Source organism: Dermacentor andersoni, chromosome 1 (genome assembly GCF_023375885.2).
Source record: "Dermacentor andersoni chromosome 1, qqDerAnde1_hic_scaffold, whole genome shotgun sequence".
NCBI classification, from domain to species: Eukaryota; Metazoa; Arthropoda; class Arachnida; order Ixodida; family Ixodidae; genus Dermacentor; species Dermacentor andersoni.
Genome location: NC_092814.1, coordinates 129,622,918 through 129,640,624, shown reverse-complemented (window position 1 = coordinate 129,640,624; position 17,707 = coordinate 129,622,918). Strand labels below are relative to the sequence as shown.

The 17,707-nt window shown below is 48.9% G+C and overlaps 2 protein-coding genes across 2 annotated transcripts in view; both read left to right on the top strand.

Annotated features, from left to right (window-relative positions):
* The first annotated feature begins 5,727 nt into the window (after nt 1-5,727).
* Nucleotides 5,728-17,707, top strand: part of LOC126544161 (tachykinin-like peptides receptor 86C) — a 51,261-nt gene continuing 39,281 nt past the window's right edge. The window contains exons 1-2 of the mRNA XM_050191402.3: nt 5,728-5,990; nt 12,081-12,509. Of these exons, the coding sequence (XP_050047359.1) occupies nt 12,130-12,509 (380 nt within the window). The 5' untranslated portion in view covers nt 5,728-5,990; nt 12,081-12,129. The remainder of the gene's footprint in view (nt 5,991-12,080; nt 12,510-17,707) is intronic.
* On the top strand, nt 9,357-10,377 carry LOC140217354 (uncharacterized). The gene is made up of 2 exons (XM_072287887.1): nt 9,357-9,907; nt 10,239-10,377. Exons 1-2 carry the CDS (start codon nt 9,357-9,359, stop codon nt 10,375-10,377), a joined length of 690 nt encoding a protein of 229 aa, XP_072143988.1.

The window sequence follows — 17,707 nt, the reverse complement described above, 5'->3', positions numbered from 1 at the left end:
CGATTTGTGCAGGCGCGTGAACGCTGCCATGACGGAAGCGGAAAAGATCAAGCACGTCATGAAAGGAATCGACGATGACGCGTTCCAAATGCTTCCGGCCAAGGACCCGCGCACTGTTGGCGACGTCATCAGCTTGTGCCAGAGCTATGGTGAATTGCGTAAGCAGCAAGCTCTGACAAGGCGACATCCCACACCAAATGCGGCATCACTCTGCAGCCTTACCACCGGCCCAGAACAAGCCTCCCTGATAACGCAAATCAAGGATTTCGTCCGCGAAGAAGTCGCACGACAGCTATCTCTGGTGTCCGTCACTCAGGAGTCTGCCAGCACTTTGCCGTCTCATATCCGTAACGTGATCCATGAAGAGGTCGCGGAAACGCTGCCGGCTGTTCACCAGCAGGATGTCGTGGCTACACCAGTCACTTATGCTACGGTTGCTGCAATGGCCCCTCGCACTGTGCCCGTGCGTCGCTTCCAGCAGCCTGTGCACCGCCCTCCACCTCCCGTCCCCTGGACCACCACTGCCGTCGCTAACCCGTGGCGTACTCCGGAAAATCGCCCTATATGCTTCGCATGTAGGTGTCCCGGTCATGTCGCAAGGTTCTGCCGCCGCCGCTCGCAGGCGCTCGATGACGATCGCCGAGCGCGCTATGTGCCGCCTGATTCAAATGCGCCTTACGGACCTTTCGACCCATCACCAGCTCGCTCCCAGACTGATCGCCGTCCTCGCTTCGAACGCCTCCGGTCACCCTCCCCACGTCGTCGATCGCTTTCCCCTATGCGTCGACGACCCGTCTCTAACGAAGAGGGAAACTAGACGACGCAGTTCCTGAGGCAAGAACTGCGCAAGTGTCGACATGCCGAAGTCCTCCTCCTTTACCTGCCAATGTCATTGATGTGCTTATCGAAGATGTCTCTACAGTCGCCTTAGTCGATACCGGTGCCGCTATTTCAGTTATGGATGCCAGGTTTTGCCGTTCGCTTCGTAAAGTGACGACGTCTCTGTCTGGATTGTCGCTCCGAACGGCGATTGCTCAACCCATTCACCCTACCGCTGCTTGTACTGCCCGTGTGATCATACAGGACGTTTTGTACACGATTGAATTCATAGTTCTTTCATCGTGCTCCCACGCCGTTATTCTAGGATGGGATTTTCTCTCACGCCACAATGCCATCATCAATTGCGCTCGGGCTGAGATTGAACTTTTCCACCTTGGTGACCTGGCCTCGGTCGATGCTCATCCTGCCGCTAAAATTGTCGTGAAAGAAGACACCTGTATCCCCCCGTGCTCGTTAGCATTCGTACCAGTCTTCTGTAGTACCATATCCAATGGGACGGTCTTCTTCATGCCCTCTCATCACTTTGTTACCCGAAAAGCGCTTCCTTTGCCCTTTGCAGCTCTTGACCTTGCCGCCAGTGTGAGCACGATGCCCATTTACAATCATCTTTCATCGCCGCTATCACTGCTCCGCCGACAATGCCTTGGTTACGTCGAGTCGGTCGATTCAACACAAATTGTCTCCGTCCTCGACGAAGTGTCTTCTACTGCCGCCCATGAACTGAGTGCCCTCTCCGTACCAGACTCAACATCGACTGGTGTGTTCAGCCCATTCATCGCCGAAGATCTGACGCCTTCGCAGCGATCTCAACTTGTCGCAATCCTTCAGCACTTCCGCCTTTCTTTCGACGTTGCGCAAACCTCTCTTGGCCGTGCATCGACAGTCAAGCATTACATCGACACTGGCACTCACTCACCCCTGCGACAAAGACCATATCGCGTGTCCGCTACGGAACGTCGCGTCATTGCGGACCAGGTCGATGACATGCTCCGTCGAGGCGTCATTCAACCTTCCCAAAGCCCATGGGCCTCTCCCGTGGTCCTCGTCACAAAGAAAGACGGTTCCATCCGCTTCTGTGTTGACTTTCGGTGGTTGAACAAGATCACGCTGAAGGACGTCTACCCATTACCACGCATCGATGATGCTCTGGACTGTTTGCAGGGAGCCGAGTTCTTTTCTTCGCTGGATTTGCGGTCAGGCTACTGGCAGGTTCCGATGGCAGAGGCCGATCGCCCGAAAACTGCCTTTGTTACACCAGACGGCTTGTATGAATTCACCGTCATGCCTTTCGGACTTTGCAACGCACCTGATACGTTCGAAAGAATGATGGATAATGTTCTGCGTGGCCTCAAATGGAAAATATGTCTTTGCTATCTTGACGACATTGTGGTGTTCGCCCGTGATTTCCCAACACACCTGCTCCGCCTCCAGCACGTACTCACTTGCTTGACCAACGCCGGGTTGCAACTTAACTTGAAGAAGTGTAGATTTGCTGTTCGTAAGCTAACAATTTTAGGCCATGTCGTGTCAAAGGAGGGCATTCGCCCGGAACCCGAGAAGCTACGTGCTGTTAATGCGTTCCCAAAACCTACTACTATGAAAGAGCTACGCAGTTTTATCGGCCTCTGCTCTTACTTCCGGCGATTCGTTCGAAACTTTGCGTCAATTATATCGCCTCTCACGCAGCTCCTTGGTGGCGCTAGAGATCTCTAATCATGGTCTCCAGAGTGTGACGACGCCTTCACAACTTTGCGCCGTCTTCTCACGGCGCCACCCATTCTTCGCCATTTTGACCCACAAGCGCCAACCGAAATCCATACCGATGCAAGCGGTGTAGGCCTTGGCGCTGTGTTCTCACAGCGTCAACCTGGCCACCCAGAATACGTCGTCGCATACGCGAGTCGCATGTTAACCAAGGCGGAGACCAATTACAGCGTTACAGAAAAGGAGTGTTTGGCCATTGTGTGGGCGCTTGGCAAGTTTCGCCCATATTTATACGGCCGATCTTTTGACGTAGTGACCGACCACCACGCACTATGTTGGCTGTCGACGCTCAAAGATCCATCGGGCCGCCTTGCCCGCTGGGCATTGCGAATCCAAGAATACGACATCCGCGTGGTGTACCGTTCCGGGCGAAAGCACTCCGACGCTGACGCACTATCCCGATCACCGCTTCCCCCGAAGGCCAGTCACGACTCCCCCTGCGAGTGCACATTATCCTCTCTGGACGTTGACACTATCGCTGCTGCACAGCGTAATGATCCCTGGACTGCATCTCTGCTCGACCTTCTCTCGGATACGTCGAAAGTTCCAGCGTCACGTACGCTTCGGCGCCAAGTGCCTCATTTTGCGATTCCCGACCAGCTACTGTATCGACGCAACTATGCCCCAGAGGGACGCACCTGGTTACTCGTCATTCCGAGAATCTTGCGAGCAGAGCTCTGCTCCTCGTTCCACGTCGACCCTCAGTGTGGCCATGCGGGAGTCTTCAAGACCTACGAAAGACTTCGCCCCCGCTATTACTGGCGGGGAATGTATAATTTCGTTCGAAAGTTCGTCCGCTCTTGTCATGAGTGCCAACGCCGGAAAGCGCCACCGCACAATACCGCCGGTGAACTCCAGCCTTTACAATGCCCATGCCGACCCTTTGATCGCGTGGGCATAGATCTCTACGGGCCGCTTCCGTTGACTCCTGCCGGCAACAGGTGGATAATCGTTGCGGTAGACCACTTAACCCGTTATTCGGAGACTGCTGCTCTACCAAATGCTAAAGCGCAGGAGGTCGCCAATTTCCTACTTCGTCGTTTTCTCCTTCGTCATGGAGGTCCACGTGAACTTTTAAGCCATCGAGGCCGCGCCTTCTTATCTGAAGTCATCGAACAACTGCTTGCTGAATGCGCTATTGTTCATCGTAAATGCACTGCTTATCATCCACAGACTAACGGTACCACGGAACACTTTAATCGAACTCTTGGTGACATGCTCGCTATGTATGTCTCACCTGATCACTCTAATTGGGACCTAGTTCTTCCGTTTGTCACCTACGCCTACAACACCGCGACTCAAGCCACTACCGGATTCTCACCCTTTTACCTTCTTTACGGCCGTCATCCTTCGCACACCATCGACACCATTCTGCCCTACCGGCCGGACCCATCTGAATGCCTGCCGATCTCGGAAGCCGCCAGACAAGCAGAGGAATGTCGCCAGCTTGCCCGCCGATTCACCTCGGACGACCAGAACCGCCAAAAAGCGGTTCACGATGCCCAGAACTCGACTCCCACTTTTCTCCCGGGCGCTCTCGTCTGGTTGTTAGTGCCACACCGCACGCCTGGGCTCGCTTCAAAACTCCTTCCGAAGTACGACGGTCCATACCGCGTTCTCGAGAGAACCTCACCCGTTAATTATCTGGTTAAGCCGCTAACGCCGCCGTCCGACATGCGACGTCGTAACCGCGAAGTCGTTCACGTTCAGCGTCTCAAGCCGTATCACAATTCTACCATCCTTCCAGAAAACTAAGTCGCCAGGATGGCTCCTTTATTTCCGCGGGGCCATTGTAAGGAAGATGAGGAACGTGCGCGCAGTCAGCAGCATCGGCAGCATCAAGCGCGCAGGATAGGCTCGAGCTCGGGGACTGTGCTCGGTGCATCGTAGAACCGGCGGTCGCTACGAACCCCAATAAACCTCCTTTATAATATATATATATATATATATATATATATATATACATATATATATATATATATATATATATATATGTGTGTGTGTGTGTGTGTGTGTGTGTGTGTGTGTGTGTGTGTGTGTGTGTGTGTGTGTGTGTGTGTGTGTGTGTGTATATATATAATACGAAACCCACAAAGACACCAAGGACAACACAGGGGAAAGTACTTGTACTTACTATTTCAATTAAAGAAATGATAAATTAATGGAATTGAAAGGGAATGAAAAGAACTTGCCGCAGGCGGGGAAAGATCCCACGGCTTCGCGTTACGCGTGCGATGCTCTACCAATTGAGTTACCGCGGCGCCGTTTTCCCAACCACTTTTGGGGTATTTACGTTTTACTATGAGAACTAACCCTGATTAATACAAATCGGGCCCCTCGGTTAATCGACTTTCTTCTCGTATATATATATATATATATATATATATATAATATTTTTATATTTTTCATTCTATATATGATATATTCATATCAACAAAAGAGTCAGTTTCCGCGAATGACTTCTCTTTTCTCGCAATTTTCTGAACACAACCGACTTATGCTCGCAATCTGCTTGCCCCATCGGGACTTTTCAACTTCACTGACCCGTGTTTTGTTTGGCCCCACTCCGCCTAAAAGTAATAAAGTATACCCCTCCCCCCCCCTCCCCCCATTTGAAAACAACTCGATTGCAACAGTGAAGGGACAAAACGCGGTTGCAATTTAATAACAGTATGCACGTAATCATTCTGAAACGTTGGAGACTCGCCAACCCTTCGCGTTCGAGAGCCGTGGAGAAACGGGAGCTCGACACACTGGGAGGAAAAACTTTCGAATTCCAGAAACATCTTGAAAGCGTTGTGCGACGAGGCCGAATCTTGTTTGGTTGCTCTTTTCTGTATTATTCGCCGTCCCTAAATGACTCGAAGTCCGCTCCCATAGAGGAGAGGTGGCAGGCGCTGTGCATTTGCGAGTTCCATCCCGCGAGGCGTCCACAGCGTCCACTTCCACCACGTCGAGCGAAGCTTCTTGAAGGCGCAATAATTTTGCTTCCCCCTCGCAACGACTGCGGGGAAGGGTGAGAGCTTGCTGCCGAGCATTCTACGTCACGGTAAGCAGCCATACGTCACGGCTTCTTCGGCGCTATCTGCTCGCGGTTGGGGCTCCGGCCCGGTCGATCGCCGGCGAGCATGGGACGCGGTTCACGCACGCGGTCTCTGCGAATGGAATGCGGCCGCGAATCAGCTGTGGTCGCTTCGGAGCCGGGACTTTTGCGCCGACAACTTTAGCTGTCACTACTGATGCTGCCGACGGTCGCCAAGAGCATTTGGTTTTCTCTCTGCTTCTGTGACTCGCGGTCTCGGGGCGGCGACAACAGGTACGAGCCACACCGTTTGCCACTAGTTGTGCAGCGATTTTCTTCCGGGAAACCCCTGCGATTGAACTCCGTAAGTACGCAGACGGCATTCAGCAAGTGAACTGCGGCAGTTGTTCATCTTGCGGTCCTTTCTCTGCACTCATTGTCTTCAAAACTTGAAGGCTTTGACAAACGCAGGCTGTGAAGTGTGGCTATACTGACCGCATTTTTTTGGACGCGAAAAAGTTGAGTTTTCTGGACGCTGGCGGCAGCGGCAGGAGGGGAACACGGGAGGCACTTCTTAACCGGTGCACTTTCCCAACACACGAGTTTACTCCACGTGGAACTTACCGTTAAGCATGCTTATTCTGTAAGCGAAAATGCCTGCGGCCTGTTCTACGAATTCGTTTGCAGTTGATCGAGTGAAAACGCCATGCACTTTCTTCTTGCCTTGCTCCTTATCTGACGCTTGTTTTTTGTCTACAAACATAACGCGGATTTACTTACGCCAGATCAGTGCAATCTGTAGATATTGCCCTTCTATCTACAGAGACCGCCGTTGTTTCAGCCTATGATCGTCTTTCTGCTATAGAATGCAACGTTACTGGATCCGACGCATACGAAAGTACAAAAGATTTCTACAATGTGTCGAAAGCTTCAGGACAGCTTGCTCTTCCAGATTATTGCATATGAACGAGACAAGGTTCTTTCTTTTTCGAAATTAAGTCCTCGGGTGAACTTTTATATCGCTCAGGTGAGGAAGCAGACGACGAAGGACATTATAAGGGCGTGATAATCTGCTCATATGTACATAGTAAACGCCCATATTGTTGTAGTGAACATCAAATAAATAAATAAATAAATAAATAAATAAATAAATAAATAAATAAATAAATAAAGAAATTTGATTTATTAGTGTCTATCAATGAAAAAAAACACGATATTGTGCAGAACTGTGCTGGAGCACTTGGTTCGTTTCTATTTAGTCCGTCGACGTCGAGCGAAACATTTTCCAGATAATTCATGGAGCTCGAGAAATCTCCCTTGGTATAATAAAATAAACGTTCTCTATTGCACTGAGTTCGACACTCTTTCACCTAATCTAAACTACCTGGGATCAAACTAATGAGTATGGCCTCGAGTTCGCATTGGCGTAGACAGCTCTGAGAGAGCGCAATTCCGCGGTTTTGAAAGAATAATAGTTTGATTAGAGGCAAATAATCTACTCAGATACAGTATAAAAGGGGTTATAATGGGTTATTTGCATGTCAGGCTAATAGGAAATGAAGTTTGTCGAGGTAAAACTCGAACAATGCACTATTTCGATACACATTACAGCCTGAGCTTCGACGAGGGCCTAGTTTATTCAATACGAGCCACTGTGAAGGTTGATTCTTTGGTTTTCGACAAACCGAGTCACACTTTCTATAGATTACTTGGGGAAGTAAGCTGAGAATTTTAGTTGTATTTTTTTTCATGGTGGTTTGTTTGGTCTGGCAAGAACCGCAATCAAATGGGGCTGAAGGTTGTCACAGTCGCTTTTCTTATTTACACGATTGTGAGGGGATGTTGCTGCCAGTAAGTGGCGCCAGCTGCAGCGCAAGCATCGGCAGCGCAACGTATTTACCATGAATAATTGTGGAATTAGTGGTGCAACGGCTATTCTTGCGCAGCCTCTAGCAAACGGAGGCTCTAAGTTGAAGTGTTCGCCTTCTTGATCGACCTATTATGTACGAGCAATCGTCTCCCCGCTGTTTTAAGCAACGCATTGGAAGTGCGACATGCAAGGTACAAGGAGAGAAGCGGCGACACATCGCTTGTTTCGTAGCTTCTTTCCTTGTCCCTTGTGCATGAGCAATAAAGCCCTGAGGTGCTCAGAAAATTCGTATTACAGTCACACGCTTCGCGTGCCGACGGCCAGCAGCACGACAACCATTGCGCTCTGCGATGAAGTGGTGGCACGGAACTGCTCCGAGCTTTGTTCAGGGGCCGAATTCAAAAAGGCCTATTTCGCTTAAGTAAAAAAGACAGTGAGAGAGAAGTGAATGAACTGGAAGATCAACAAAACGGCCTATCTAATGCATATCTTTACGTGAAGCACCTCGTTGCGAACATCGAGGCTGAAAGTTGACCAAAAGCGAATTTTGTTTTGTTTGCCAGTTCCCCCCCCTCCTCCTCCCCCCCCCCGAAAGTTAGTGCTATGTATTGGCGCAAGAGACTTTTCTCTGTAAGGTAGAAATCTTAGACATTCGATCAAGTAAAAATAATTACAATTAACAAATCAATAGTAATTTTGCAAATAAAAATGGTCAATTTGACAAACTTTTGTCAATATTTTGGACTCTTAGAGCACTTTTTATTGCCGAAATTGCCAATAAACACCACTAAATGTTCAATTCGAACCTTTCTCGGTTCAGCAGGGGAAGTTGTACAGCTATACACACCGATATGACCAACTGCTGAAAAAAAAAAAAAAAAATATATATATATATATTGGCGCCCTCAGCTCTCTCGCTAATCTCACAAAACGAGAAACCCCTGACACAAATCGAGCTCCTGAGAATTGGTGTGTTCCTGAAATTCGTACTAATTATGGCCAGCAAATGTTATGCCACTGGCTACCCAGTTTACTCAATGATCTCACTAGATGCAATATCGATGTGCTCACTTGTTCCGCAAAAAATCTGCGTGAAGTGTTTCTGCGATCTTGACTGTGCACGGTTGTACTTTGTGAATTTTGCCCTTGGTGTTTTTGTTTTTTCTTCTCTTTTTCTCTCCCCTTTTTTTTCCTTAACACGTTTTCCCCTGCCCTGCTGCTGCCATTGTAAACGGAACCTGGGGCCAGTCAAGCTGCTTTCTCTGCAGCTTTTTCCCCCTTGTTCTTGCGCCACAACCATGTACTATCGTGAGCAATATGAGCAGGAACACGCGAGCGCGTGGGAAATAGCCTCGAAACCGACGTGGGGCGATGCGTTGCGGCCGCTGTAGGAAACAAAGTGGAAAGGGCGCCGCGGTTCCGCCAACTGTCGGCACTCCCGCCTCACTAGCGTTGCTGCGTAACGGCACCGGATTGCATGTCACCGGGCGCTAGCGATGATAAGGCGGTTATGGCATGCAGAGCGTGGACCGCGCTGTCTGTAGTTCAGCGCAAAATACCGCTGTTAACCTTTTTTGTTCCTTTTTTCTTTGTCTGAGTGTGCGTATGTGGAGCGGTCAGACCCGACTCTTAGATATTTGCAAGCATGCGACAGGGAATATTTTCTGGCCGACTTCTTAAAAGGTCTATCGTAAGGCCAGTCGCACCTTTCATGGAAACGTTCGAATCTTTGATGAACAAGAAAAGAAGTAAAAACGCTACGTCACGGCCGACGCGCATCTTTAATTTCTTTTTCGTGGCAAATGCTTATAAGGGAGACCACGACTGCCCGCGGTTAGAAGTGCGTTTCAGCGTCCTGCGATGTCTCGAGTGCCGTTGAATAAGCGGGAAGAAGTCGTTGAGTTGTCTAAGAAAGCTTACTCGCAGCGAAACATTGCTGCCTTGACGGGCTGCCGGTTGAACACAGTCAACAGGATAGTGCAGGCGTACCGAGATGAAGGACGCATTAAGGATGCGCCGCACGAGAGGCGACCTCGCGCCACGTCGGCGGATCAAGACCTACAAATTGTTGCTGCAGTCAACGAGAAGCCATTTCTAAATGCGAAGGAGGTGCGCAGTACTCTTGCCCTGGAACATGTAAGCGACAGCACGGTGCGGCGAAGGCTAAGGGAAGCCGCCCTCCGTAGTCGTATCGCTGCTCAGAAGCCCCTTCTCACAGTTGCCAACAAGACTGCTCGCCTAAAGTTCGCTGTCGATCACCGCAGCTGGAAGGTCGAGGATTGGAAATATGTCATCTTCTCTGATGAATCTACGTTCTCAAGCCGCTGGGACCAGCAGAGAAGAGTGTGGCGCATGGAGAATACGCGCTTCTCTCCGCAGAACGTCAAGCAGGTGGCCGCAAGTGGACGCACGTCAGTAAACGTGTGGGCGGCTATTTCGCGGGATGGCCTAAGTCCCATTGTAAGAATCCCTGGGAGATTTACGAGTTCTGCATATTGCACATTGCTGGAGCACGAGATGATCCCCTATGCACTGAATGGTCCACACCCGGATGGGTATTATCTATTCCAACAGGACATTGTCTCCCGTTCACACAGCAAAGGTCGTGGCACGTCTTTTAGGCGAACTAGGGGTAAGGAGCTTGGAGTGGTGTGCGAAGGGTGCAGACATGAACATCGTAGAACATGTTTGGGCACGTATGAAGGCTAACCTTTCAAGACTCTCCTTGGACTCGACGACCAGTGATGAACTGTGGGAAGCCATAAAGCGCGAGTGGAAACATCTTCAAGATGACAAAGCCTTCATCGAGGCTCTCTACGTGTCTCTGCCAAAAAGAATGAAGGCCGTCATTCAAGCAGGCGGAGCCATGACCCGTTATTAACGCATGAAGCCTGCAAGGAAAGGTCAAGCTGTAACACTGATGTATTGGGATACTTTTTGTGTGGATGAAAATTTTGTTACCATTAAGCAATCGTCTAATAAAACCTTTAAATTCACTGCTGCGTACAACTTTTCTTTGTTCACAATAACCGAGACATAGAAAAACACGCATAACAAAACAACCCTGCTTTTTCCTGCGTGCGAGCGCTATTACAGGCGCCACAGTATCACGCCGGTATCATTGCGATACGTTCCGCAAGTATGATAAAAAGAGAGCTAGAGATATTTTGCGCTCAACTACAGACAGCACGGTCCACGCTCTGCATGACATAACCGCCTTATCATCGCTAGCGCCCGGTGACACGCAATCAGCTGCCATTACGCAGTAACGCTAGTGAGGCGGGAGTGCCGACAGTTGGCGGAACCGCGGCGCCCTTTCCACTTTGTTTCCTACAGCGGCCGCAACGCATCGCCCCACGTCGGTTTCGAGGCTATTTCCCACGCGCTCGCGTGTTCCTGCTCATATTGTTCACGATAGTACCTCCTTGCTTGTGGTAACAAATAAAATAAATAAATAAATGTAATTTTGATACTAATCTTCTAGCAGAACCATGTCCTACGTGCTTAAGTGAGTGAGTGTGTGAATAAACTTTTATTGGGTCCAGCAAAACGCGATCCTGCTAATCCCACGACGGGACCGACAGGTCTAGTCTGCCGGCCCGATCGCGGGCGCGCTGGATGGCCAGGATTTGGTCCTCAAAGACGGGACTTCGCAGGAGCGCGTCCCACTATTCCTTGGTGAACTTCGGGCCCAACGACCCGCACTCCAGAAGCTTGTGAGACAAAGTAGCAGCCTCACCTGCGGCCTGCTTAGCTTGGAATGAGGCTTAAGCAAATTTAGGAAACACGCCACATAAGAGATTTTTTTTAAGCGACACTAGACTGATAAATGGCTCTGAGCAAGCTAGTAAATGGCCATAATTTTTTACCGAAAATTCTTAGATGGTCGAACGACACGTCTTGGGACATCTGAAAGAGAGTGACCCCTGATGAGATGATGAAAAGACTCAGCGGTAAAGAGTCTAAAGAGAAGCACTAAATCTGTTTAGACTAATAAATTATACTTTCAAACATTTATTTCCGTTTATGTCGCAGTAATAGACCCTTTGTTACCAGATAAAATAAGGCGCGATTTTCCATTATTCGAATTTTGCGTCGAAACCCAAGCAGCACCGGTGCGTCAGTGTGACGTCCCGGATTCCAACGCAGCTTGTCATACTTGGATCGCCTGCAGCTCAGTAAGCGTTCTCGAAATTTGCTAAGTTCGTTCTTTGGCTGAATTAGAATACATCATGGCCCATCTCTACCGATAAGAAAAAGTTAAATAGCAAACGCCGTTGACATTCATGACGTCACGGCAAGTGAGAACGTCAGGGCCTCTTTCGTTTCCTTTCTGGCTTCTCTCCTCGTGGTAAGAGTGGCGTTTTCTTTTTTTCTGGTTGCGTGGGTGGGTATAATTTGCTAATGCAGCCGAACCTGCTTTTCTCCTTAGTGTCACACTTTCGACGCGCGCTCAAACACCAAGAACCGATCGCTAGTGCATCTGTCCGAAACCATGTAGGGCCAATAACATCACCCCACTGACACAATCGTTCCGTTCCCGTCGGTTACGGTAGCTCCAAGCAACTGATGGCGCCTATGCAGTGGGAAAGGCTCCGTGAATCCCAGCGGCCAGGGAGGCCGAGCACTGGGCATGGCGAACGAGTCCCAGTGGCTGTCGGAGGCTCCCGTGGTCGAGGTTGGCGGCCAGCGTCAGTGGGTGCTGGCGTGGTGGGCACAGCTGCTGTACGCGCTGCTCTTCGGCTCCGTAGTGACAGTAGCGGTGCTCGGCAACGCTCTGGTCGTGTGGGCCGTGCTAGCGCACCGTAGCATGCGTACCACGACCAACTGCTTCCTGGTGAACCTGTCGCTGGCGGACGCGATGACGGCCACCTTCAACGTCGTATTTAACCTGGTGTACATGCTGGAAAGCCACTGGGCATTCGGTCTGCCCTACTGCGTCTTCAGCAACTTCCTGGCCAACCTGACCCTCGCTTCATCGTCTTTCACCGTAACCGCCATGAGCGTCGACAGGTGGGTGAGCACCTACCTCTATGTGCGCCACTGTCACAGTTGTGTTGAATGTATTCATTTTGGCAATTCATTAATAACTGCTGCGGGACAGGACGACAATGTACAGAAACGAAGGGAACACACAGGGCACAAATAAAATTCAGTTGGGAGTAAACAGTGCAGTGTTCATATCACTTCTGTCCGTTGTCTTTCCGTCGCGCTGCAGTTAATAATGAGCCAACATACACTATAGCCCGACTTTCAGTTCTTACAACGATTCTCAATAGGCTTTGTGATAAATGCTTGGTGGCGTGCGCTTATTGTTCTTCTGTTTCACAACACTTAAAGTACAAAGGAAGGCAACACAACTGTACAATATGGTATTTCATGCTGTACTTAAATTCATGTTGTCTTTCTTTGTATACTTCATTAGGATTTTAGCACGGCACGCGAACATGGCTTTATCTATTTTGTCCATGTTCTCAACCATTCATGATAATACAAGTCATGATGGTGTAACGGCCTTACCGCTAGCGTCCCACAATATATCGGTGAGGGGTATTGATATTAGCAGTGCACAGTGAAACGCTATCACGCGGATGCGCCCCGATTAGCCGACCCCTATATATATATATATATATATATATATATATATATATATATATATATATATATATATATATATATATATGGAGTTCTAGAAAGAGAACAAAAGGTGATAACTGGGAGGCACATTTATCATTGGGAGGGCGCTGAGCACGTGGCAAGTTCGCGCAAAAATAACGAGAATCTCAACGAGAGGGTTCTCTTTATTTGGTTCTCTTTATTTACCCTTGTTAGGAAGTTGCGGTGGAGTAGGCGACGCCACCAGCCGGTGAAAGGGGCGTTCGCTATATCGAAGCCCGTGTCGCTTCGCACTGTTCTGTCTCGCACTCCCGTGCTGTACCCTGAGGCCTGATTCACGCAGTCTTGATCCGCCCCGCCTCGTTACCATCGCTGCACCGGCGTCCGTCAGTAGGGAGCATTTCCTCTCCAGTTTCTTCTCAAAAAACGAGATGCCAGGGCAAATGACTCTTAGTGTTTATATGCTCTCGCTGCTCGCTTTTCATAGCTTGAGTTGTCTTCTTGAAACAAAAATAAGATGAAAATATAGCATGACATAAAGAGACCACGACTGTTTCTTTAATGCGAAGAGGCTTAGAGAAACGGGGCGTTGTACGCTTATGCGCCGCCTGGTTGCCCATTTGAGGCCACTACGCGAATCGAAACATGTACGCTCATGCACACAGTGACCTGAGTGAGCTAAGTAAAGAGGGAAGGAACTGAGTAGCAAACTGGAATTAGAATAGACCTGTCCAGTTCTCCACCATATGTAAATGTCAGCCTTTTCATGCTGAGTACTCGAATTCTTAGTACGCTGGGGTCAATCCGGCTGCAACGTATTGCCGACCCGCTGATAACGCCAGGCGAACAAACTCTCTCGCCTAACACAGGTTCTGTGGATGTGGCTCTAGGCGTCCAGCAATATAACAACCGTATCTACGGCAATGTTGTTGTTTTTTTCTGACAGGAAACTATACTTCCTTCCCTGCATGCAGGAGATAAAGGGGACGGAGAAATGTATGAAGAGGAGGGGAACGAAAGGAAGTACAAAATAAAAACATGCGTTTGAAAGAGAGCACTAGGTAGGTTCAGACCCGCTTGCATGGGCTTACCTCAGGAAGTGCAGCAGCGCTTTCACCATTGCGAGAACCGCTGCGAGGATTGACGAGACCCACATCATAATATTACACTCCAAAATGTGTCGTCGCAGAAGCGAGCTAGCGCGGTCGTCAGTGACTGTCTCTGTATCCACTGTGTGGAGAAGAGCGGCAAAAAAAAAAAGTTACGCATATCCTACACACACGTTGGAATTTATGCGAAATGGAGCTCTGGCCAAGCGATTAATTAAGCGCTATACAACCTTATACGATGCATGAAACATTATTTATTTCCATCCAATAAAACGTGTAACCACATGCAATGTTTATGAAGCGCACTAGTCATAACTTTCATTTTGCAAAATGTTGTTTACGCGCTACACCGTTAACAAGTTATCATCAATTCAGACGACTACAAAGTGTGAGACGTCGAAGCAGTGATGTAATGAGGACGTAAGCTATAAATGATAGTGGTCGAGGAAAGAATGGAAGGTGTGTATGGAGAGAAAGTACGGTCCATATAAAACTTATTTTATATGGGCCCCTTGTGCCGCAGTTGCACACACCTGCCAGGACCCCTTCCCACCACTTGGCTAACCTCACTGCTGCAAGGCCCTGCTCGACATTTAGCGGTATCGTCAGTGCACATCATGCGTCGTTTACTTCAGGGTACGCACCTGCGGCCAAGCCAGCGTTTCCTCCGTTGTGTTTGAGCTGTCCACAAGTACATATAATGATTCCAGGACTACAAAAGAAGACAGATCTACCGGCCCCTGCTCTAAAACAGCTGAGCTTACTTCTTTTGCATGAAAAGTACAGCAACCACGTGCACATCTATACCGATGGATCGACTACGTCGTGCAGTTCTGGTGGTGCCGTGGTTATACCGACGCGAGGAATGACACTGCGCTTCAAGATTTCGCATGTCACGACCTCAACGGCGGCAGAACTAACGGCCCTGCGTCGAGCACAGGAATTTATTGATTCTGAAAGACCTAGAAAATGGGCTGTGTTCTGTGATTCAAAACCGGCATTACAGTGCACGCAGTCAGTTCTCCGACACGGATGCCATTACCAATTGACATACGAAATCGCGAAACTTTACCATCACGTCCAACAAAAAGCTCACGAGGTCGTTTTTCAATGGGTACCTTGCCATTGTGGAATCAGTGGCAATGATTCCGCCGATAACGCTGCTCGCACAGCCGATCAAGAAGAGCACAGCATTCCAATTCCGTTTTCGAGGACAGACGCCGCAAGGCAGCTTCGACACCTGGCACGCAGTCTCACGTTGACCGAGTGGAACTCGCCAAACTTACGACTTACACGACTACATCGACTAAACCCGTCCTTGCAACTCCAACCTCCACTCGGACTTCCTCGACGTGAAGTTACGCTCCTCTGTCGCCTTTGGTTAGGAGTTGCCTTCACAAAGGCATACTCTACATTAATTGGAGTGACTGACAGTGCAGCATGCGAGGCCTGTGGCACCGAAGAAAACATCGATCACCTGCTGTGCCACTGTCCAAGATATGCCCTAGAGAGACAAGAACTTGCCAAAGCTTTCCAAAAACTGGACAATCGGCCGCTTTCTCTGCAGGTGCTGCTGGAACACCGCCCCCATCGCCCATCGGCCCATAAAGCGGTGAAGGCGCTTTTGTGCTTCTTAAGGACGACGGGCTTGTGCGACCATGTGTGACTTAATGCAATTTCTGTAAGACCACACACGTCAGTGAACTCACCGCAATTTCCTTCTTTCCTTCCCTCCTCTCTCTCCCTGTTATCTTTGTTTTCCCCCTTTCCCATTTTCCCGATGTAGGGTAGCCAACCGGACATTATTCTGGTCAACCTCCCTGCCTTCTACTTATCTCTTTCCCTCCTCCCATTGTGGAGGATTGGCCTACAATGGGCCCATAGTCAGTGACACATACTGAATGGCTCAAGAAGGGCGCAGTACAAATATAAGAAATATTAAAGAAAATCAAAGAAGCCATAGAATATTATGCTTGATATATAATGTGTGCTTTAGAGGTATCTGCGAGCTGACATTATAGGAATAGGTTATATGTCGTGATGTGTTGTTTTATCGGGAAGACCGCAGTTGCGCTCATTGACATCCTTTGTCAGCCAACATTGAATGCTATACATTCGCAGATACAGACACGGCACGCGAGAACGGTTGAAGTAAAGCGATTCCTCGCAGTCACGGTACAAGAAACGTAGCTTATTGAAGTAGGCAGGCTATATTTTCTAGGACCACACGGCACCTAACTACAATGTCGTCCCATGCGCTCGCCGACACAGTTGTGAGTGCTGCCAGAGCTACACCATACAGAAACACAAAAATACGAACAATAAAAGGGCTGGGGGCGAATTGCAATAACGCCCGTGTACTGTGCATTGGGTGCAATTAATCCGAGCCCCCCCCCCACTGTGTGCCACTTAATCAGATCGGGGTTTTGGCACGTAAAACTCCAAAAATTATCATTATTCTAAAATAAAAGAATGGCTGGATGAATCTATCAGTCAGCCAGCCAGCCAGCCAGTCGTTCGTTCGTTCGTTCGGTCGGTCGGTCGGTCAGTCAGTCAACCTCTCAAAAGAGCCGACCAATAAGAAATCGTTCTTGCACAAGAACAGATATATCAATATCGGCTCTCCATATAGACGGTGCCAGGTATGGATTACATAACGCTGCACGCTTTTCTCGGAGAAAGGCCATAGGATAAACCTGTCTGTCATTGCGCCCAAAATTATTTTTTGTGTACTTCATTTCGCTTACACCGTGTTAAAACTGCGGGAATCTGGTTTGTTTCCGACGGAATGGTCGTGGTGAACTCTAATTTTCTATCTCTTGTTCATCCGCGTGCTTGCCGACGAAACTTGATGCGCACGTTCCTGATGTTGTTCAGTGAATGTGGTTATCAATTTTTGTGACAGCACAGTCCTCATTTAGTAGTATACCGACAGCCAAATAGCGGCAAGTAAGGCGCGATGTCGTCGTTTGTCCGGACATAACAATTTTGTTACAGAACAGAACATTTTATTCAATAAATCTACAATAGTTAGCAGTACTATACTATATCTAGTTCAATCTAATCAGAACTGTTGCTTATAACTGCGCGGTTGTGTTACTTCCCTGCCGAATAAGTTACTCTTAAATGCCAGACAACAGGACAAAAGCGAATTTTCTCTTTATCCCGAATGGCAATCGTTTTAGCGCCTCTTTCGCGCACGAAAGGCGTGGGGTTTAATCGAATGCACGGAACAGTGTCGGTAATCCCTTCGGCGTCTCGTGTTGTAGCCCGCACGAAACCCGCTTGAGCAAGAGAGCGCAGTCTTTGCTGGGCAATCAGCGAACACCAACAGTATAAGGGGGTCAGTGGCCTTTGAATTTGGGGTTTTCTTAATACACCCACACACAATCCGCTCCTGCCACTCAACTGTCGAAGTCAGGCCATGTTCGAACCACGGCTTTTCGACGCGAGAGAAAGAGCCGTAAGAAAGGAAACAATATACCG

Bases quoted from the DNA above. Each gene is read 5' to 3' on its own strand.
- LOC140217354 (XM_072287887.1), top strand. From the start codon at position 9,357: ATGTCTCGAGTGCCGTTGAATAAGCGGGAAGAAGTCGTTGAGTTGTCT. The intron at 9,908-10,238 runs GTCAGTAAACGT...CTCGACGACCAG, and splicing joins GTGGCCGCAAGTGGACGCAC to TGATGAACTGTGGGAAGCCA.